The sequence below is a fragment of the Mustela nigripes genome, chromosome 1 (assembly GCF_022355385.1).
Source record: "Mustela nigripes isolate SB6536 chromosome 1, MUSNIG.SB6536, whole genome shotgun sequence".
NCBI lineage: Eukaryota > Metazoa > Chordata > Mammalia > Carnivora > Mustelidae > Mustela > Mustela nigripes.
The window spans coordinates 90,240,799-90,260,138 of NC_081557.1; the positions used below are offsets into that span (position 1 = coordinate 90,240,799).

The window sequence follows — 19,340 nt, forward strand, 5'->3', positions numbered from 1 at the left end:
CGTCTTTATTAGCTTCCTTCCTCCGCCCAGCTCAGCACGCCTTTCTCGTACCTTCCTCCTGGTCAAGCCTCTGGGCCAGAGGGGTGGGTGGAGGCCACCGTGCCCACTATGCTGGAGCTGAGAGAGGACCTGAGGGAGGACTCCTAGGTTAGAACCTGGCCCCAGTGGCTCCTGGGGCCAGGCCCACCCTTTTCTTTTTACCTCCCCCTCCACGGTGGCTGGGGCTGCTCTCTTCCCACTTTTCCTCACACCCAAATGAAAGCCCATCACCCTGAAGACCAAAACCATGGCCACCAGCCCACCCAGCCTGTTTCTCTGCCTGTGATCAGACCTATGCCAGAGACGCGACACAGAGGACATGCCACACAGGGGTCCCCTTATCTCTGTGTACAATGGGTCTACCACGGGGGCGGAGGAAAGCAGCCTTCCTACCCCTTCTTTCAGGAGAGAAACAAAGAATTAGGACTCTGGTCCAGGGTCTCTCCTTCCCATCTTGGCCTACATCCGGGCAACACTGCTTCCAACCCAGCCCAGGTGCCAGAGTCTCTGCTGCAGGGAGGCCCATCTCTACCCCCAGACCCACCCCCCTTCGGCTGGGTCACAGTCCTGTTCCTGAAAGTTCTTCCTCTGCTGCCTTTCTCTTCTGGGTTACTGCTGCCACCCTGTCTTCTGCTATCTTCAAGGAGCCGGTGGGCTGATACTCTGTTCCCTCTACCCCTTCTCCTGTCCTTCTCCACTGCCCTTTCCTCCTTCTTCCAGACCCCTCTGCATCCTCTCCAAAGTCCTGATCTCTCTTTGGTTTGGAACCCCCAAAGTGCTCCCCTCAGGAAGCTGTCCTCCCAAGCTGCCTGTCCCCAGACCTCCACTGCCCACTCCCCAGGCTCCCAGCTTCCTGAAAGGACAGTCCTCGGGCTTGCTTGGTGGAGCCACACTGGAAGAGGATGTCACCCCGGGCTCTAACCTCATTTCCCTTTCCCCGCAGAGACAGCTCCTCCGCCCCCACCTGGCTGAAGACAGAATTCTGAACTGACTGTCTGTCCTTGGTGGCTCGCTGGCTTTGTTTCCAGGCGGAGAGGAGAATGATTAGTTAATGGTGTTAAGTGAAGGGAAGGGAGTGGGGGCAGGGAAGCAGAGCTCCATGCCCAGCTCTGGCTGGCCAGGGCAAACAGCATCCTTCAGCCATTTCCACTCCTGCCCCTGTAGACAAACAAACTCCTCCATTCCACTCTGGGCCCTGGGCCAGTCCATACGTTCACTCTGGGGACTGGGGAGCCATGGTCCTCTCCCCACAGGCTCCGGGCTCCAGGTCCCTGCCCTGGCATTACCTCTGGCTGGAGACGGACGGAGAGAGAGGAGGGGTCAGCAAGGTTCAGAAAAATCGAGGCTGATGTGGTTTGCCAGTCATCTCTGCGTCATCAAAATACCACCCCGAGCCTTCTCTCAAGTCACCTGCCCGTCTCCGGCGTTTGCTGCCTCACGCTGCTCCTCCCCCACCCCGCAGAAAGGCTGCCCTGCCAGGCTGCAGGCCTCCACCCCAAATCCAGACCTCTATTTGACCCTCCTGCTGAAGGAGCCGCAGCAGATGTGATGCTGGGGTCTCTGAAAGGCAAGAGGCCATCCCACTCCCCAGGGCCTTAGTTCAAGAGGCCAGAAGACCCAGGTTTGGGAAGAGGGGGAGCTTGCTGTGCAGAGCGGTGCCTGCAACCAGCTCCAATCCCCCCTCCCTGCTTCCACCCCCAGCTGCTGAGCCACCATCACCCATGGGGGGGGACACGGGGTGTGCAGGGAGCCCTGCTGCAGGGAGTCCTCTCAACCATCTGGACAGCAACAGGTTTTCAGGGGCCAAGCCAGAGACCTCACACCCGTTTACCCTTCCTTCCTCCTCTTTTCTTCATTCAGGTGAGGGGAGACTGAGTCCCCCTAGGATCATGGAGTGAAGAGGGCAAAAACAGGATTTCCAAGGTCTGGACGTGGAAAAGTGTGAAAACCCTGGGCCTGTGAATTCAACCCCTTCACTCTCCAGCTACTTGGGACTTGGAGCTGGGGTTTGCGGGAGCAGCCCGTAAGGCACCACCTGCACTCCCCACGACAGGTACCTCTGGGTCTGTGGCACCGGCCCCGGGGTTCTTCCCTCAAAGCTGCCGGCACTGCGAGGCTGGGGGTGTGCGAGGCTTGGGGACAGTGCCAGGCCGGCGGCAGCCGCAGTGGTGCAATCGTTCTGGGAAGCGACCGAGGCCGTCCAGTTTCTCTGTGGCAGGGGTCCGGCGGGGCGGCGGCGGGAAGAGGAGGACCCGGTCTGCTGCTTCTCCGCCCCGCGGCCCGCTAGGGCCACACAGGCTGCCAGGGAATGCGCGGGGGTGAGCACCGCTGGTTCTGACCTGGCGTGACTCTGGGCATCCTAGCCAGCCTCTCCTCGCCGCCGCCTCGGCCAGCCGGCCCGGCCTCGAGACACCTGTCACTGCCCCCTCTGCCGACCCAAGCCCGGGGTGGGCGGGAGGGGGGGGCGCGGGAGCTGGGCAGCCGGCCCGGCCTAGCAGGGGCCGAGCGGCCGGGCGCAGCTCCGGGCCCGCCCCCACGGAGCGGCGGCGGGGGCGGGGGGCTGCGCGGGGCGGGGCGGGCCGGGCCCCCTCCCCCGCCCCCCTGACGTCAGCCCCCGGCCGCTGGCGGCTCGCTCAGTAGGCGCTCGCCCTCTGGCCGGGAAGCATGGGACCGTCCGGGCTGGTCTGCGCCCTTCTGCTCGCTGCCTGCTGCTGCAGTCGCCGCGCCGCGGGTGAGTGGCTTCGGAGGTGGGGCCCGCGCCCCGAACGGCCCGGGCCAGGCAGTGGGGGGTCTTCGGCGGGGCGTGCCGGGCGGCGGAGCTGGCAGCGCGGTGCGGGGCTCTGCGCTCCGGCGCGCGCTTCTCGCCGGCGCCCGGGTGCCTTGCGCGCGTGCAACTCTTCTTTGCAGCCAGTTCGCAGCCTGGATTCTGGAGTATCCCGGGAGGACGACCGGGAAGGCGGGGAGGAGGCTGCCGCCCGGAGCGGGAAGGGGTGGGGCCGAGCCTCTCGGTGGGCTGGGGAGACCTCTGCCTCAGGTGCCGGCTCTGGGGGCCGCGCGGCTGAAGCGGCCGCGGCGGCGCAGCTGGAGTGCATCTCCAAATCCCGAATTCTGCGCCCGCCTGTTGCTGTAAAAAGGCAGCTTGCTTAGCGGGAGGGGGTGCGCGGACGCCTCCTCTCCCGCCTGGGCTTGGAGCCAGGTTGGAGGTGAGCGAGGGAGGGGAGGGACAGCGGCTCCCACCGGAGCAGGGCGTTGGCAGGAGCTGGGGGACGGCGTGGGTCGCCTCGTGCCTACCCGGGTGACGGATCAAAGGAGCCAGAAACGAGGGATTGATGGTGCCCTGAGTGGAAGTGCCCCAGATCCGTTACGTCTCCGGGAATGGGAGCACATTCAGGTGGGAAGAGCGCCCCTGCACCTCGGAGTTTCTTTCTGGAACTGCCTGGGAGCCCTGCGCTCCCGGGTGCACACTGCCCTTGTATGGCCTGCGGCGGTGTCGCGCGTTTCTCTTGGCTTCTTTTCCCTGGTCCCAGCCGCTGTCCGGCTGGGGAAGGGGAGGGCTAGGCAGTACCCAGCTCCCTGGCCTCATGCCCAGTGCCTACAGTGTCCCTGGGGTCCCTCCTCCCCCGGCTGCTGGCTCCCAAGCTGTGTTTCTGGGGAAAGGGCTAAACTGGGCTCCCCCGCAGCAGCAGATCTAGCCCCACCCCACCCTGCTCCTTTAGCTCTGGGGAAACGGAGTCAGGGATCCGAGGCCTCTGCTCCTGGTTGCAGACCACTCCATCTGCCCTCCCTGTGCCCGAGCCAGTCCAGGGCAACAGCTAGGGCACCCCAGAGGCCGGCCAGATGGTAGTGAGTGACATCATCTCCTCACAGGGCAGGCAGCACGCGGCACCACTGACGTCACTCTTGCCCATTGCCTGGCCCTTGGCCTGACCCCTGGGGGAGATTCTGACCCCTCCATGCTCACAATACTCCCAGGATGGGGTCCTCTGAGTTTGTGGGATGTTCATAGAGGTACTGCTTAGGGAGAATGTGATGGGAGCTTCTGGCCAGGGTTGGCCCACTGGGTCTTGCAGGAAATTTGGGGAGGGCTCTTTGGGGGGCAGAGTGGCGATGTCTTCCCCTCGGCATGGGGACACAAAGGGGCCTGTGTGGCGCAGGCTGGCACATGCCTTGCATTCCCATACTCTGAGCTCACTGGAAGAGGTGGGGGCCTGGAAGGAAAGGGGCCTTCCTCTTGGCCCAGAGCCTGGGTTGCCCCTCTGTCAGCCTCATCTGGAAGATGCTTGGTGCTCAGGGTTTCAGCTGCAATGACCAGAGGCAGTGACCTTCAGCTCCCCGGAACGGGCTGCTTGGGGCAGCAGGTAGAGAGAGGGATTGAAGGTTAGGAAGCCAGAGCCCCCTCCGGACCCTTCCAAGCGGCAGGGGGAACAGCTGCAAAGCAGAGGGTGTGAGGGGAGACCATGGAGAGCAGCTGGAGTTGACCCAGGGCTGGGATGGCCCCTCCTCTACCCCCAGGTGTGCCGGGAGAGGCGGAGCCCCCTGTCCCCGAGCAGGTGGAGGCGGAAGTGGGCGGCACGGCACTTCTGACGTGCGGCCCCTCCCATTCCCAGAGCAACTTCAGCCACGTGGACTGGTTTTCTGTGAGTGCGGGGCTTTGGGCCCTGGAGAGCTGTTGGGGTGGCGGGAGGCCGTACCCCTCCTGCAGGGGACCCTCACGTCCCCTCGCACACCGGCCCTCAGGTGCACAAGGAGAAGCCGACGCTCATCTTCCGCGTGCGCAAGGGCCAGGGCCAGAGTGAACCTGGCGAGTACCAGCAGCGGCTCAGCCTGCAGGACAGAGGGACCGCGCTGGTCCTGAGCCATGTCACCCCCCAAGATGAGCGTATCTTCCTGTGCCAGGTCAAGCGCCCTCAGTCCCAGGAGCACCGCATCCAACTCCGGGTCTACAGTGAGTGCCTCGCCGGGCTTCGTGGGGCGTGAGGGTGGCCCGCGATGGAGGTTCCGGCCCCTCATTTCCTTCTCTTGTAGAAGCCCCGGAGGAGCCGACTATCCAGGTGAATCCCTTGGGCATCTCGGTGAGCAGTAAGGAGCCTGAGGAGGTGAGATTGGCCAGGTGGGAAGCAGGAGCCTGGGGGCGGGGGTTTTGGGGGGGGGGGCCTTCGCCGCAGGGAGACTCATACCCTGTCCTCCTCAGGTGGCCACCTGTGTGGGGAAAAATGGGTACCCCCTTCCTCAAGTCATCTGGTATAAGAATGGCCACTCCCTGAAGGAAGAGAAGGACCGTGAGTCGCCCTCTGAGCCCTCGGAAGCCATGCTGATGGCACCACACAGGGCCTGCCCCCGTCCTTGGGCTTTGTTTGCTTCAATTTACAAGTGATGTCTGAAAATCTTTTCATGAGATTTTAAACTACACATTAGATCTGCAAGGAAAATTGCCTTCCTGCCCCTGGTCCCCTCCCAGAAGTCATCTCTGCTGTCAGTGTTTGTTCTTTCCAGTCAGTTTCGGGGTACTTACTCATACACAGAAATATATCTTGGGCACACGAAGGCTTTATTGTTTTATCAGCTGAAGCAGTGGTTCTCGACCAGGGACATAGCTGCTCCCCCTTGGGGATGCTCAGCCACGTCTGGGGATATTTTTGGTTGTCGTGAATGGAGAGGGGCTACAGGCACCTAGTGGGCGGATGCAGAGGGGAGCTGCTGCTAAACACCCCAGAGTACTCGGGACAGCCCCCGACCCCCACCTAAGGTTGCACTGAGGTTGAGCGGCCCTGACCTCAGTGGCTCAGTGTGGCATATGTCACCACACGGTAATTTTTCTTTGGACCGTCAGTCCTGGAAGTCTTTCCAGCACAGCCTGTGTGGCTGATGGTTCTCTGCCCCCGGTCCAGGATCGCCTACCATGGGGATGGTGGAGGGGAGTCCCCGGCTGGTGGACATCTGGAGTGTGGCACCCCCTCCCTGTGTGTGTGCGGGTGTCGGGGGCATAGCTAGATGCCGAGATACACAGAACCACTGAGCTGAAGGGTCGCGGGGTGGGCAGGAGTCCCTCTCCAGGTGCCCCCTCAGAGAACCCCAGGGGACCCTGGGCCGGAGGCAAGGCGGAAGCTGAGCTCTTCTCCCCCTTCTCTGTCCCGCCAGGGGTTTATATTCAGTCGTCCCAGATCGTGGAGTCGAGTGGTCTGTACACCTTGGTGAGCGTTCTGAAGGCGCAGCTGATGACAGCAGACAAGGACGCCCTGTTTTACTGTGAGCTCAGCTACCGGCTGCCCAGCGGCAACCACATGAAGGAGTCTCGGGAAGTCAGCGTTCAGGTTTTCTGTGAGTCCCAGCGCGGCCCTGGGCCGAGGCTGGTGGCAGCCCCAGCCAGCTCCCCAGTGTGGGGACGGCTCTGGGGCTGAGGGCCACCCCCTGTGCTTCTCAGACCCGGCGGAGAAGGTGTGGCTGGAGGTGGAGCCCGTGGGAGCGCTGAAGGAAGGGGACCGCGTGGAAATCAGGTGTCTGGCGGACGGCAACCCCCCGCCCCACTTCACCATCAGCAAGCAGGTGCGGAGGGCGCCTTGCTAGGGTCGTGGGGGCCGCGGGAGTGGCTGGAGGCGCACTTGGCTCACCTCTCTCCTCTTCCCCAGAACCTTAGCACCAAGGAGGTGGAGGAGATGACGCCCGAAGACAATGGGGTCCTGGTCTTGGAGTCTGCCCAGAAGGAGCACAGTGGCCTCTATCAGTGTCAGGGCCTGGACTTGGAAACCATGGCATCACTGCTGAGCGACCAACAGGAGCTGCTGGTGAACTGTGAGGGGCCAGGGGCCCGGGATGGGGGGACCAGGCGGGGGCAAGAGGGAATTCGGCCCACCCCACCCAGGCTGAGAGCATTGCTCTGTCCCCAGATGTGTCTGCTGTGCGGGTGAGCCCTGCAGCCCCGGAGAGCCAGGAGGGCGGCAGCCTCGTCCTCAGCTGTGAGGCGGAGAGCAACCAAGCTGTGCAGTTCCAGTGGCTGAGAGAAAAGGTACCCAGAGGATCTGGGGCTACGGGCTGCATGGGGCTGGGAGCAAGGCCCTGACCCATCTGTGCCCCCAGACAGGCCAGGTGCTGACGGAGGGGCCTCTGCTCCAGTTACACAACCTGAAACGTGAGGCAGGGGGAGGCTACCGCTGCATGGCATCCGTGCCCAGCGTCCCCGGCCTGAACCGCACGCAGCTGGTCCACGTGGCCATTTTTGGTGAGAAGCCCTCGGGGCAGAGATCAGGCCACCCCGTGGAGCTCCCTAGGACTGGGTGGTTTCAAGCTCCTTGGAGGATGGAAACCCTCTTCCTGCTGCCCTGGCGTGCTCCGGTGGGGACGGGGAGGCAGGCTGGCAGAGTTCGCTGCCACACCCGTAGCGCTCTCTTCCTAAGGGTCCCCATGGATGACACAGAAGGAGAGGAGGATGTGGGTGCAGGAGAATGCAGTGTTGAATCTGTCTTGCGAAGCCTCGGGACATCCCCGGCCCACCATCTCCTGGAGCGTCGAGGGCATGGTGAGCAGGCCCACCGCCCCTGCTGAGGCTCTGCTGCGGGACACGGGCACCCTCCCCGCGCCCCCCTCCCTGAGCGGCGTCCCCATCCTGTAGGCACAGGAACAAGACCAAGAGCCACAGAGCGTCCTGAGCGTCCTGAGTGTCCTTGTGACCCCAGAGCTGTTGAGGACAGGTGCCGAGTGTGTGGCCTCCAACTCCCTGGGCAGAAACACCACCACCATTTTCCTGGAGCTGGGTAAGGGCCTCGTCCTGCGGCATGGCAGGCATGGGCATGAGCGTGTGCTTTTCCTAACCCCCTCCAATCCCTTTCACCACTCACCAGACTCCAGCAGAAGCACTGGCCTCAGCACGTCCACTGTCAGCCCCTCTGTCCGAGCCAACGGCACCTCCACAGGTAAGCAGTCCTGGCGCAAGAGTAGGGTGATGGCCGGGCAGTCGCCTCCTGCCCTGACCCTTCCCCCGGGAACCCTGTTCAGAAAGGTGAGCAGGGGCCCATCTTCCATCAGTCCTGGGCTGTGGCCAGGTGGGGTGGAGGGGTTGGGTGGGGTGGGGTGGGGTGGGGCATGGTGGCGTCAGGGCTGCCTGGGGCTGGGAGTGACCCGGAGCATCTTTGTGGGACAGAGAAGAAGCTGCCGGAGCCTGAAAGCAAGGGCGTGGCCATCGTGGCCGTGACCGTGTGCGTCCTGGTCCTGGCTGTGCTGGGTGCTGTCCTCTATTTCTTCTACAAGAAGGGCAAGCTGCCCTGTGGGCGGTCAGGCAAGCAGGAGATGTAAGCCGGGTACCCAGCGCCCTGCGCCCCCACCCAATCGCGCGCTTCCCAGCTTGTTGCCTGGGCAGGGACATTCCCTGCCCGCCCCCCTGCCCCCTCGCCCCTTCAGAGCAGGAGGGGGACACTGGGTGTGAGTGCTCCCCGCTTTCCTGCCCACTGGCCAGCTGCCATCACCCACACTTCCTCTCCATTCATCGCCTGTTCCTCTTCCCTGAGCCAGCCCCAGAGCACCTCATCGCCCAGTCCAGAGTCTTTCTCAATGAGCCTCCCTTTCCTTGCCCGAGATGCCAACTTCTTGCCTCCCTCCCTCCCTCCCAGCACGCTGCCCCCGTCTCGTAAGAGCGAATTTGTAGTTGAAGTTAAGTCAGATAAGCTCCCAGAAGAGATGGGCCTCCTACAGGGCAGCAGCCGTGACCAGAGGGCGCCCGGAGACCAGGTAGGAGGCAGCGCCCAAGGCCAGCGCCTGACCCAGCTTCAGGGATCGGGAGCAGCCGGGGCTGATGGCTCTCATGTCCCCGAACACTAACAGTCTCCCCCCTTCCTCCTCCTCTGTTGGAGACTGGGAGCAGGCCCTTCTTGGCTTCCTAACACTAGTCCCAGATGGTAGGGTGAGGCGAGTGGCACAGGGACCCCGGAGAAGGGGTAGCTCCCAGGCCCGAGAGCAAATACTTTGTCACCACCTTTCCTGAAGTGCCGTGGCTCAGGTCACCAGGTGCAGTGTGGCCAGTCCGGTTCGGGGGCCTAGGCTCTCCCACCCTGCCCCACCACCCCCTCCCGCTGCTTCCCTCCCACGCCTAGTCCATCAGCTTTGGCTTCAGTCCCTCGTCCCTCCAGCGCTCACCCACCTCAGGCTCCTGTCCCTGTCCCCGCCGCACACACCCCCCTTACCTGTTCTCCCCCCTTACCTGTTCTCTACACCCGCTTCTAGGGAGAGAAATACATCGATCTGAGGCACTAGCCCACTCACCCCACTGAGCGCCCCTCCCGCCTGGATCGTTTGTGCCCTCTGCTCACCCTCTCCCTCCCAGCGCTCAGGATGACCACCCAGGCCTCTACAGCGGGCTGTGGAGAAGGCCCCCTGCCCCAGCTGGCCTGCAGGCCCATCGTCGGGGACCAACCTGCCACCGGCTCACTCTGTTGGGTGATGCTCATCCCAGGGAGGGGCCTCGGCATCCTGGGGGCGGGAGAGAGTGTCTCGCAGACCACGTTCTCTCTGTATGTGGATTGTGGACACACATACCTGACTTCTGCCAGCCCGATTAGGCAGTCGGTTTGTCTGGTTCCTGCCTCAAAGGCTGGCTTTGTTGGTCAGTTGTGTCACCGGTGAGGACTCACGGGGCACAAGCCCCTCTCACGCCGGTTCTAGAGTTCCCCAGCCTTTATGACAAGCAGCTGCCTGCATGCTTCAGGTCCTACTGTGACCCACCTTTCTCGGGGCAGAAACCGGGAATGGTGTCATTCCCTAAGAGGTGCTGGGTGTATCTCGTCCCTGCAGAGAGGAAGCTGGGCAGTTCTCCAGAGTTAGGCCATTGAGCCCAACAGCCCGCACCCCCAAGTTTGGCTCCTACTGCCCAGGCAGCAGGTCATGTCAGACTGAAAGGTTAGGGGACAGATGAGGTTCAGACTGTCCTTTAGGAGGATTAAGACTATAATTACACTAGCACCAAACTTCTACAAACTGAGCTAAGGGGATTACGTCCTGGCAAGAAGGGCCCTCACGGGAGAATGGTACTTAGGGATAAGAGGCGGGCTTGGCTGGAGCTTCGGGGTGTGTATGGGTCTATGTGTGCGTGTGTGAGTGTATGTATATGTGGTTTTGTTAGGTTGTCTGTAAATTTGCAAATTTCCTTTATATATATATGTGTGTATATATATATATGAAAAATAAAGCTTAATTGTCCCAGAAACCTCACAGTGATTTTGATTCATCATGTTGCCACTGCAGCCTGGGGCCCTGGGATCTGGCATCCCACCAAAAGGAACACGAAACCCTTTGCATCTGGGAGTGGGGACGAGGGGTTACCTCTGCTTCTGAGCAAACGGCTCGAGCTCCCAGAGGACCACAGCCCTTCTCAGCGGCAGCCAGGCCAAGCTGGCCCTTCACTCTGTCACTCTGTCATGTGCAGACCTGCCTTGGGGTAGCAGCAGACTCACCGTGAGGATGGGGCTGGCCGAGTCTGTCTGTCGCTCCCCCCCCCCTGTGGAAGAGCAAGAACTCCAGTTGGCTACAACAAAAGAAACTTTATTTAAAAATATTTTTTTTTTTACAGACATGGGTGCTTGAAAAAGCTCTTTAGTTAACTGTGTATGGAAATGAAAAAAAAATTAATAAATAACATTAGTATAACAGACCTCTAAACATTAATACACTGGCAAAACAAAAGGGACTTAAAATCGAAAATGAATCTTAAAGCTCTGCTCTTCTCTGTAAGAATATTTACCTTCTGTTTTTCTTACTCTTTACAGGTGAGAATGATTAAATACTGCTAATATAAATTTTTTTTATATTAATGACACATTTTTTAAAATAGTCCACAAAAATCTCATCTAAGTTTTTGTCTTATTTTTAACACTGATATACAAATTGGGACTCTTTATTCTGGAGAAAGCATCGAGTTCTCCTCAGCCCCACCCAGGCCAAGAATGTCAAAATCCTAAAGAGGGAGGACTTGAAAAAGAATTCTTTCCCCAATTCCTTATTAGTTAAAGGCAGGGAAGAATTGAAAAGGGAAAGGGAGAAGTAAAATACCATGAAGAAAACATTTTTTTCCTTTTTCCTTTGCTGAAACCTACAGTGGCCACGATCCTGAGGCCAGGCTCTGGCAAGTGGGCCTTGCTGCCTTTCCCAGGGGAAAACAGGCCCCCAACGAGGGCACTGGCTGCTTAATGCTTTAAGACTGAAGTCTTCAAATAAAAGAAAAGCCAAGTCTGAAGGGAGAGGCAGGAGGCCTAGGCCAGTTTGGGATCCAGCAGAAAGACACAAAGAAACCACCTCCCGTTGTCAGCAGACTCCTTCCTAAGCTCTGCCCCACAGCTGGGTCCTTCCCAGGACCCGGAGGCTAACACACCTGCAGCATCCACAGCACTCCTGGGAGTCCCAGGACAGTCTCTCTCCTCCCGGAGACACAGCATTCAACCTCTAACTACGATTCTGATTGGAGCCAAATGATCCCAGGGTAATGCTTGCTTCTTCCAGCAGAACCACCACACCTGTGTGCCCTCTCCCCAGCCCCACACAGTGTCTCCTCCTCCCTCCTAGACTGTAAGGACTGACACTCAAGGTAGAGGAGCTAAGACTCTGGTATTTCCATATTAAGTCCTAAAATGCAGCCTGGGATACAGTGCTGCCTTAGAAAGGCACAAAATGTTTGGCTTTGTTTTTTTTTTTCAGTGTGCTAAAAATTGTTCTGTTTTGAATAAAGGAAAAAGATATATAAGGTTAAAAATCCCAAGTCACCACAGCCAGAAAGCACATGTAGGCGGTACCTCTTAGCTGCCATGCCTCTACCACATGTTTCAGCAGGAGGTCAAGGCCACGACACAGAGACAGGCAGGTCAGGAGGCATCCGCTCTCCCGGGCACTGTGCCTACAGGCTTACCCAGACAGCAGAAGAAAGAAGCCAAGGAAGAGAAAACATGTGGTCTACAGATTCCTTAATAGGTCTCTGCCTCTTCAGTTTCCAGCCATGAGCACGGCCACCCTCATCCACAACAGAGTCAGAGGTAGGTAGGGAGGAGGTAGCGACACACACGGACTTCAGGGCACCAAGTGGGGGCACACAGCCTGGCCTGCACACCATCCTCTCCACCCCACCTCAAACCCCTGGCCCGTCCTCCTGGTGGGGCTGAGCAAGAGGCAGGGCCAGGCCTGAGGAGTCACACCGGGCTTGTCCTGAGCACACCCCCGCCCCCCAACCTGGTCTCCCAGTCTGGTGCAGGGGTGGAAGGAGAACTTGTGAGGCAAAAGAGAGGTGCCTCTCTCGTTCCCTGCAGGAAGAAGTCAGGAATACGGAGCCGGGTGATCACAACTCTGCTGATCCGTTTGGCTGCCTAATCAGCAGGAGAGTGGAGTTTGGCTTTCAGCCTTGGCCCTGTACAAAAAGAGGGAGTGGTCCGCCACATTTTTCTCAAGCACGACCCAGGGGAAGGGGCAGGGAGAGCTGCAGACAGCTGCTACTCCGGGTGAACAGCTGGCCCTTCGGAAGGGCTGACCTTCCCATCTGAACGTGAACGAGCCTCCACGCAGCGCTCGCTCTTTCCGTCCCTACCGCCCCACGTCTTCATCGGGGTACTTGTTAGAACCAAAAAACACTGGTACTCCCCTTTGAGACCAACCCAGATTTCCTTGGACAGAGGCACATGGCGTTGCTGTCCCTCTGGTCCTTAATTCTGGAGCCGAACCCAGAGTATCAAATGTAAAGGCTAGCGACCCCACCCTTCGTCACGTGCCTCAATGTGTATCTTTGGATTACTAGGTTACTTCTGTGTATTCCAAACGACTCCAACAGTTTAAAAAAAGTTACAAGTAATTATGAAATGCCTTACTAACATGGGACAGGCCCCAGGATGAGGTAAGTAAGATCAAAACACTTAAGCAAGCAGAAGCAGTTGTGTCAAAATCCAAAAAATTAAAGGCTTTGATAGGAGACCACAAAGCAAGCCGACGGATGGGGAAGACAAGGGTTTCTGGTCTAAAGAGCTCTCAGTCAAAACTCCTCCAAGCTGACATCTACATCTGATTTCTGTCCTGGCAACTGTCCCAGCCACCAGATACTCTTGCTGGCTACAGGAAAGTAGCTTCCGAGGTACCTCGGAAGGCCTGCCTACAGCTACTAGTGCAGAGCTCTCCTCACAAGGCAAAGACCAAATGCAAGGGTGAGGAGGCGGGCAGGGAGGGGCACGGGCCACAGGCCCACAAAACGAATATATTTTCAGCGTTAAAACCTGAGGAGAGCCCAGAAGTCCATGGGTGGCGACAGTGGGATTTGTGATCTGCTCTCTAAGCACAAAAGAAGACTAAAAACCTGAGATTGAATGAAGGTGAAGAAATGTCACCCAAGAACAGACTAGCTCCGGAGCAGGAGAAACTGGTCCTAAAGAGGGAGGTAAGAAATCTTGGATGCCAAGACTGGTAAAGGGAATTAAAATAGGAAATAAAGCAACAAAGATGACAGAAGCCCAAATTAAGCGAAACCTAAGAATTTCCTCCATGTCCAGATACAGTCCTGTGTCCTGTCTTTTCACTCTCAAAAAAGCGGGGGGGAGGGGCAGCAGGACAGCAGTTTTGCTACTAAAATACTTCTAAGGTATTTATCCTGTCTGAAGCCTCTTCTCGAACAGCACACCCCCCACCCCAACTCCCACCCAAGGGGACAGGCCACTGCCGCCCCCCCCACCCCCTGCACCAGGCTGACCAATGAGGGTAGAAAGCCGAGCAACATGCTGGGCTGACTCTATTTTTTCTTGAGAATAGGAGTTAAGAGGTACTGGGAAGCTGTGCACGGTGATCCCAAGAGCCAGGAGGTGGTGTGGACCTGGGCAATGGGGTGTCTAGTCCGGGGCGTGACAAGCAGGAGAAAGGACTAGGTGCAAATTCCGACAGTCCCAGCTCCATGCAAAAACCCCATGGCGCTTCCCATGCTGGGGTCTGTGAAATACACTGCATCCAGAGGATTCTCTCCTTTCTTTAGCCTGGATACCGATTTCTTGCATCTGAAGGATTCCTAAACAGGACAGTCAATGATACAAGACTGTGACCTCCTTTCCCTATGCACCCTTCGCCGTGCACAAATGGCCTGATGCATTTGTAAAGAAAGACCACGACACAGGCTGAGGTTAAAGTGGTGCGAGGACCCCTTCATGCTGACGTGTGCACCCTGATGCAAAGTTCTAGGGTCCTGAGCTTCCTACCCCGGGAGGGAAAGGCTGGCATTTCTGCGAAATGACTGAGTTCCATCTAATTTACTGCCTGGCTCTTGGGAGAGCACATACATCCGTGCAAGACCAGGACCCTGATGTTGGGTCTCCAACACTCCAACCATCATCTCCCACACCTCCAGCCCTTCTAGGACACAGAATTAGCTGCAAAGGTCGTTGAAGGACTGGGGGCCAAGTCCCAAAGAGAATGGGAAATGGTGACGGGTCCCACGAGGGTGACAAGAAAACTTTACAACAAGGGGGATTAGGGACTCCAAGCAGTTCAGTAAAAAGATCAAGGAAGGCACTAGACTGGAGAGGGGACTGTGGGCAAATGCCTTGCTTAAACATTTAACTGCCCTACTCGGCAACTCTGAGCCAATATGCTCCTCAACCCACCACAAAGATTCCACTGAAACGCATCCAAGCCGGTGGGTACCCAGAAGACCGCTGCCAAATCTCCCAGATGTCATCAAGGCTCTGGGAAGACAACCGGGGGTTCATGGGAGAGCCCTGAATTGCTTTTACGCAGGACAGTTCTACAAGGAAACCCATGGCTCCATGAAAAGAGCTGTGAATACACACTGCACGCTCTTCCAGGAAGGGCAATCCCAGGGCCAAAGGGAAAGGTGAGCCAGCAAGTACAATATACGGGCATCGGGAAATCTGCACGTGGTGGGAGGGAAGAGCGCGGAGCTGGCACTGCTGGCACCTGGGAGTCACTAATATCTGCCAAACGAACAGGCTAATGGGTACACAGCGGGGCCAGTGGTCCAAAGGCCGCTCTTTCCAGGCCAGGGGCCACTGGAGTCAGAGAAGCCAATGGCAGGAAGGGAAAGTCGCAGTTTAGGAAGAAGGTCTGTAACCCTGACTGTCACGACGTGAGGTAGGAAAATATTCTGCATCAACACCTGCACCGACCACCCAAAAAAGGTGCGGATCTTGTTAATGGTGCCTTAAAGGGAACACAGAGCTTGGTCCCTACTCTGCTAACAAATTTACAAAAACTCATTTGTATGTTTGCTGTGTGGACCATGGGTTATATTTTACTTTTCTACAGAGAAAATAAATACTTTTAAGTATGAAGAATAGCGACTCCCTTCCAAAAATTTTAATCCACAGAACAGCTAACTGATACAAGGAGCACTCTCCCCCATTCTGGGCCCTGGGGCTGTGTGGGTAAGAGAACAGAAGGGCAGAGTGTGGGGAGGCGGGGGCTGTGGGGGGCCAGAGGGCCAGGGGAGGAGAATGACCATCCACAGGTACAGAGCACTATTTACATTAACAGGTAAACACTGAGACGAGAAACTGCCCAATCTCTTCATTTCTTCAAGGGAGGTACATCACAGAGCCCACAGGTCTTCCCACTTGAGAACCCTTTACCTGAGCGGAAGGACCCTGGCAGGGGCAGCGGATGACCTACTGCCGAGCAGACCCCAGACGACGACGAGGCAGACTGCGTAGACCAAGCCAGAAAGACAGAGGGAAAGCAGGAGACCACACTGAAGAGAAGAACCGAATGCATCTGACAAAACCCCTAAGTGCTTTTTTTACCTCATCCTCCTGGGAAGGGACCAGAGAAGGAACCACCCTGAATTCGGAGGGAGAGAGGGGAGGGGTCTGCCCAAACTGGCAGAACTCAGAGTCCACTTCTGAAAGGGCAATTTTAAATTCCGAGCAGAGCACAGAATTAGAAACTGCCATACAACCGGAAGATGAAGAAGGGTTATTTGTGCCTTAGTCCAAGGAAAAGTGAAGAAATTGAAATTCTGGAAGTCCCCTCAAGACAAATGCCCACGTGGAAACTTTCCTGAGGGGACGATGGCGGTCTCAGGCATGGTTGAGGTTTGTCCTCAGAGCACCCAAAGAGAGCAAACCTCCCAGAACGGTCTAACACGTGGGAAGCCCAGGCCCGCAGCGCACAGCCACCCAGCAAGCCAGTCACCGATGCATATGTCTGACCTTAGGGTCTTGACAGCCCGGTCTCAGGACCCACCCCGGGAGGCACAGGGGTACTCAATTAGGAAAAAAGGGATGAACCTGCCCTTGGCCTATATGAGTAAGGAAAGACTCTCCAGAGAAGATGTGGGATACACCGAACAGGCAAGAGATATGCAGAACCAGGGCTCTGTTCTCCTGACACACCTTCAGACTGTGGACGAGGTCTGCAGACAAGGAAAACCTCCAGTGTGGACAGGCAAGAAAAATGCTGCCATCTTCCCTAGTTCTTTCCCTGACTCTTCAGCATCTAAACAAAAAGCAAACTGAGTGTTAACCACAAATCAAACAGGCTCCTTACTCGCTCTTAGAAGGAGACACTAGGTCACTGCTTCCCAGTGACTGCCACTGTCCCGCTCCCAGGTGCGCCCGGGCAGGGCTGCTGCTCCCGGCCACGCTGAGCAGACACTGGGGGGCCAGAGACTATTGACAAGAGGTCCAGTACCATCTACCCTGGGAATGTAAATGGCTCTGAGCCAAGAGCATAAAGCCAAAAGGTCTAGGAAGAGCCAAAAGCAAAGAGAAGAATCCACAGACGGAAACACGGGAAAGAAAATGGACCTCGAGAGATTCATTTCTGTCTGGATCTAAAGACAAAAGCATGATTTAACTTTGAGGAGGGCAGATGTATCAAAGAGTAGGTTTGCTTCTGCTGCACAGGAGGGTACGGCCTGCTAGGGAAGTCAGCAAAGACCGGCCAGAGCACTCTGACCGGGGCTCATTTCGCATTACCTTACCGGAACCGATTCACGGCCCCCCATGCTGGACTCCGAATCTTCCTCACAAACCCGCACGCACACCAGCTGCTGGGCTTTTCGTCCCATCTCTGAATCCCCCACCCCCGAAGGTGTTTGTCGCACTTTGAGACCTGTCATTACTATAGAGAATGAGGTCTGTGAAGAGCACAGAGGACCAGTGTGGCGAAAAGAGGGGAAGAGATGCTCCGTTCCCAAAGCCGCGGGCAAAAGAGAAAACCACATCGTCGGTGGTGCCAGGGGAGGACTGGTGCTAATTACCAGCAAAATGCTGTGCTACCAAGGGTGCCATCCCCTCCCCTTCAAGGGCAAGGACAAAAGCCTCTTCTGAAAGTATAACCTGGCTCACGTTCCAAGGGAGGTGCCCACACAAGTTGGAACTGACTCACTGGGAAGAAAAACCAAACTGATGAATCCTATCTATTTTGTGCATCTTCTGCATAACAAGGGCAGGAGCATGAAAAGGAAGCTCCTGAAAGTTTGGTGGCATACAGGCCAGAAAGCCAGACTGCGAACAAATGTTCTTCTCTTCCCAGTAAGGACAAACGCCCGTGACCTACATGAGAACACACACCTGGCAGGAAGGCAACGGACTCCCACAGACTGTCTTCTGGGAGGGCATGGAATGTATCTGAAGGCCTCTATCTCAGATCAGTCATTACGTCATTAGGATAATTAAAACATCTCATTGTCACAGAATCAACGTTCCTATGGAAACAGTGCTTTGGAGTGACCAGTGTTAGCCGCTAGGATCACACAGGACTGTGATGATGCAGCAACAGTACTTTTCCTTGCCCCGTCTATCCACCAAACAAACCAACACCATCACACGTAATCAGGAACATCCTGTAAGCCACTGGGCTTCAGTGAGGCTGGTCGGAGCAAGCCCGCGGCCGACAAACAACAAGGAGGAGGAGGCAGAAACAGGGGAAAGGACAGAGGGAGGGTGTTCTAAAAATACAAGACTCAAGCTGTGCGCAAGGTAATCCAAGCCACAGGGGAGCTCGAGGGCACGGTACTACACACCAGGGCAGGGTCTCACACCACAGTAGATGGAGGTCCCTGGACCATTCCTTCCTACGTCTCTTGTGCTAATTCCCTGCCCGGGATTAACACACACCGCAGGCTCATTTTATAATCACAGGACACATGCCACCACAGACACACACACACACACACGCACGCACAAGCACTCCTTAACCCAGGGAAGTCTGAAGTCCCCCATGAAGATTTACACCACAATACTTCTCCCACCGCTTTTTGGACTGTTCCCCCGGGGTAGGCTACCATTTAATAAAAATCCACACTCTAACTGGGGACTGAAGGACACCTTCAAATCCACTCTCAAAGCAAAGTAAAACACACTAGCTGCTCCACGTTCATTCCACGGTTTTGAAATCTTGGAACCACAGACGTGGAATCCCAGAAAGGGCCAGACTTCACTGTGAAGTCTCCCGAGGAACCTCTGCCCTCTGAGGGGCCGCCCAGGGGACAGCACCCGGCTCACTGGTCCTGATGCCACAGCGGGGAGGGCTCTGCTAGGTGGCGACGTGGGCAGGAGATGAGATAGAAACAAATTCCCGGAGGATGTTCTTGGCCATTTCGATGTTGTTGTGAGCAATGACCAGGGCCTTCTGAATGTCCTGGTAGGAGTAGCCCTGGCTCATGAGGCTCTCGATCTCACTGGAGAGCTGCGGCGAGGAGGCGGTGGCGGCAGCACCCGGCTGACAGCTGCCTGCTTTCCGTTCTGAGTTGATTCGCCGAGGGAACGGCTTGGGAGGCCTTTCAGGAACTTGGGAACCCTCAGTGAAGTCTAGAAGAAATCAAACAGAAAAGAGGTGCAAATCTGGGGGGGAGCCGCCCTTTAAGGGCAGTAAGAACAGTGTCCTAGGACCGAGATGACCTACTGCAACGGGGTACCTGGGCTCTCAAAGGGCCGGGCTCTACAGGTTCCAGGGTTGTGGCAGCAAACCTCCGCCTCCTCCTCCCTCCTGGCAGGAGCCACCTTCTAAATATACTGTCCGCCTGCTCTGCTGTTGGGGACACTGCTGCCCCGAGTTCAGACACCTCTATCTACATCGTTGTGCTTTACACATTCTGCAACAAGTATTCATGCACGGTAGTGCTGGGACGATTAAAAATAACGTTTCAGATGGGGCCAGAGAGGACGCTAAACGTCTCCTCTGACAAAGAAGGAGAACAGAAGGAAGCCTGAGCTGCCCCTGAGCAGCAGGAAGCGAGGCTGGGTGGGTGGGGTCACCGCCTCCCTGGGCAGCTGGATGCTGTCTCTCTTTCGCCAGCTGTCCTGAGCTCGGGCTTCAGTTTCCAGCGCGGCAGCAACCCTGGGTGC

The 19,340-nt window shown here is 57.2% G+C and overlaps 2 protein-coding genes across 3 annotated transcripts in view; one reads left to right on the forward strand and one right to left on the reverse strand.

Annotated features, from left to right (window-relative positions):
• The first annotated feature begins 2,625 nt into the window (after positions 1-2,625).
• On the forward strand, positions 2,626-10,233 carry MCAM (melanoma cell adhesion molecule). 2 transcript variants are annotated; one of them, XM_059415504.1, is made up of 16 exons: positions 2,628-2,770; positions 4,552-4,676; positions 4,777-4,984; positions 5,065-5,135; positions 5,231-5,318; positions 6,178-6,357; positions 6,461-6,582; positions 6,666-6,828; positions 6,924-7,042; positions 7,114-7,255; positions 7,431-7,552; positions 7,646-7,787; positions 7,875-7,946; positions 8,174-8,321; positions 8,640-8,757; positions 9,250-10,233. In XM_059415504.1, the coding sequence occupies exons 1-16, from the start codon at positions 2,704-2,706 to the stop codon at positions 9,277-9,279; spliced, it is 1,917 nt and encodes a 638-aa protein (XP_059271487.1). In that variant the 5' UTR covers positions 2,628-2,703; the 3' UTR covers positions 9,280-10,233. The 2 variants fall into 2 exon arrangements, with proteins under 2 accessions (XP_059271497.1, XP_059271487.1); XM_059415514.1 differs by lacking the exon at positions 8,640-8,757 and having other exon boundaries at positions 2,626-2,770.
• Positions 10,234-10,547: 314 nt separating this feature from the next.
• Positions 10,548-19,340, reverse strand: part of CBL (Cbl proto-oncogene) — an 84,290-nt gene continuing 75,497 nt past the window's right edge. Inside the window, exon 16 of the mRNA XM_059415529.1 lies at positions 10,548-18,803. Within this exon, the coding sequence (XP_059271512.1) occupies positions 18,529-18,803 (275 nt within the window). The 3' untranslated portion in view covers positions 10,548-18,528. The remainder of the gene's footprint in view (positions 18,804-19,340) is intronic.

Excerpts from the sequence above, each read along its gene's own strand:
- MCAM (XM_059415504.1), top strand. The coding sequence starts at position 2,704 with ATGGGACCGTCCGGGCTGGTCTGCGCCCTTCTGCTCGCTGCCTGCTGC. Across the intron at positions 2,771-4,551 it reads CTGCAGTCGCCGCGCCGCGG|GTGTGCCGGGAGAGGCGGAG; the intron begins GTGAGTGGCTTC and ends CTCTACCCCCAG. Across the intron at positions 6,583-6,665 it reads ACTTCACCATCAGCAAGCAG|AACCTTAGCACCAAGGAGGT; the intron begins GTGCGGAGGGCG and ends CCTCTTCCCCAG.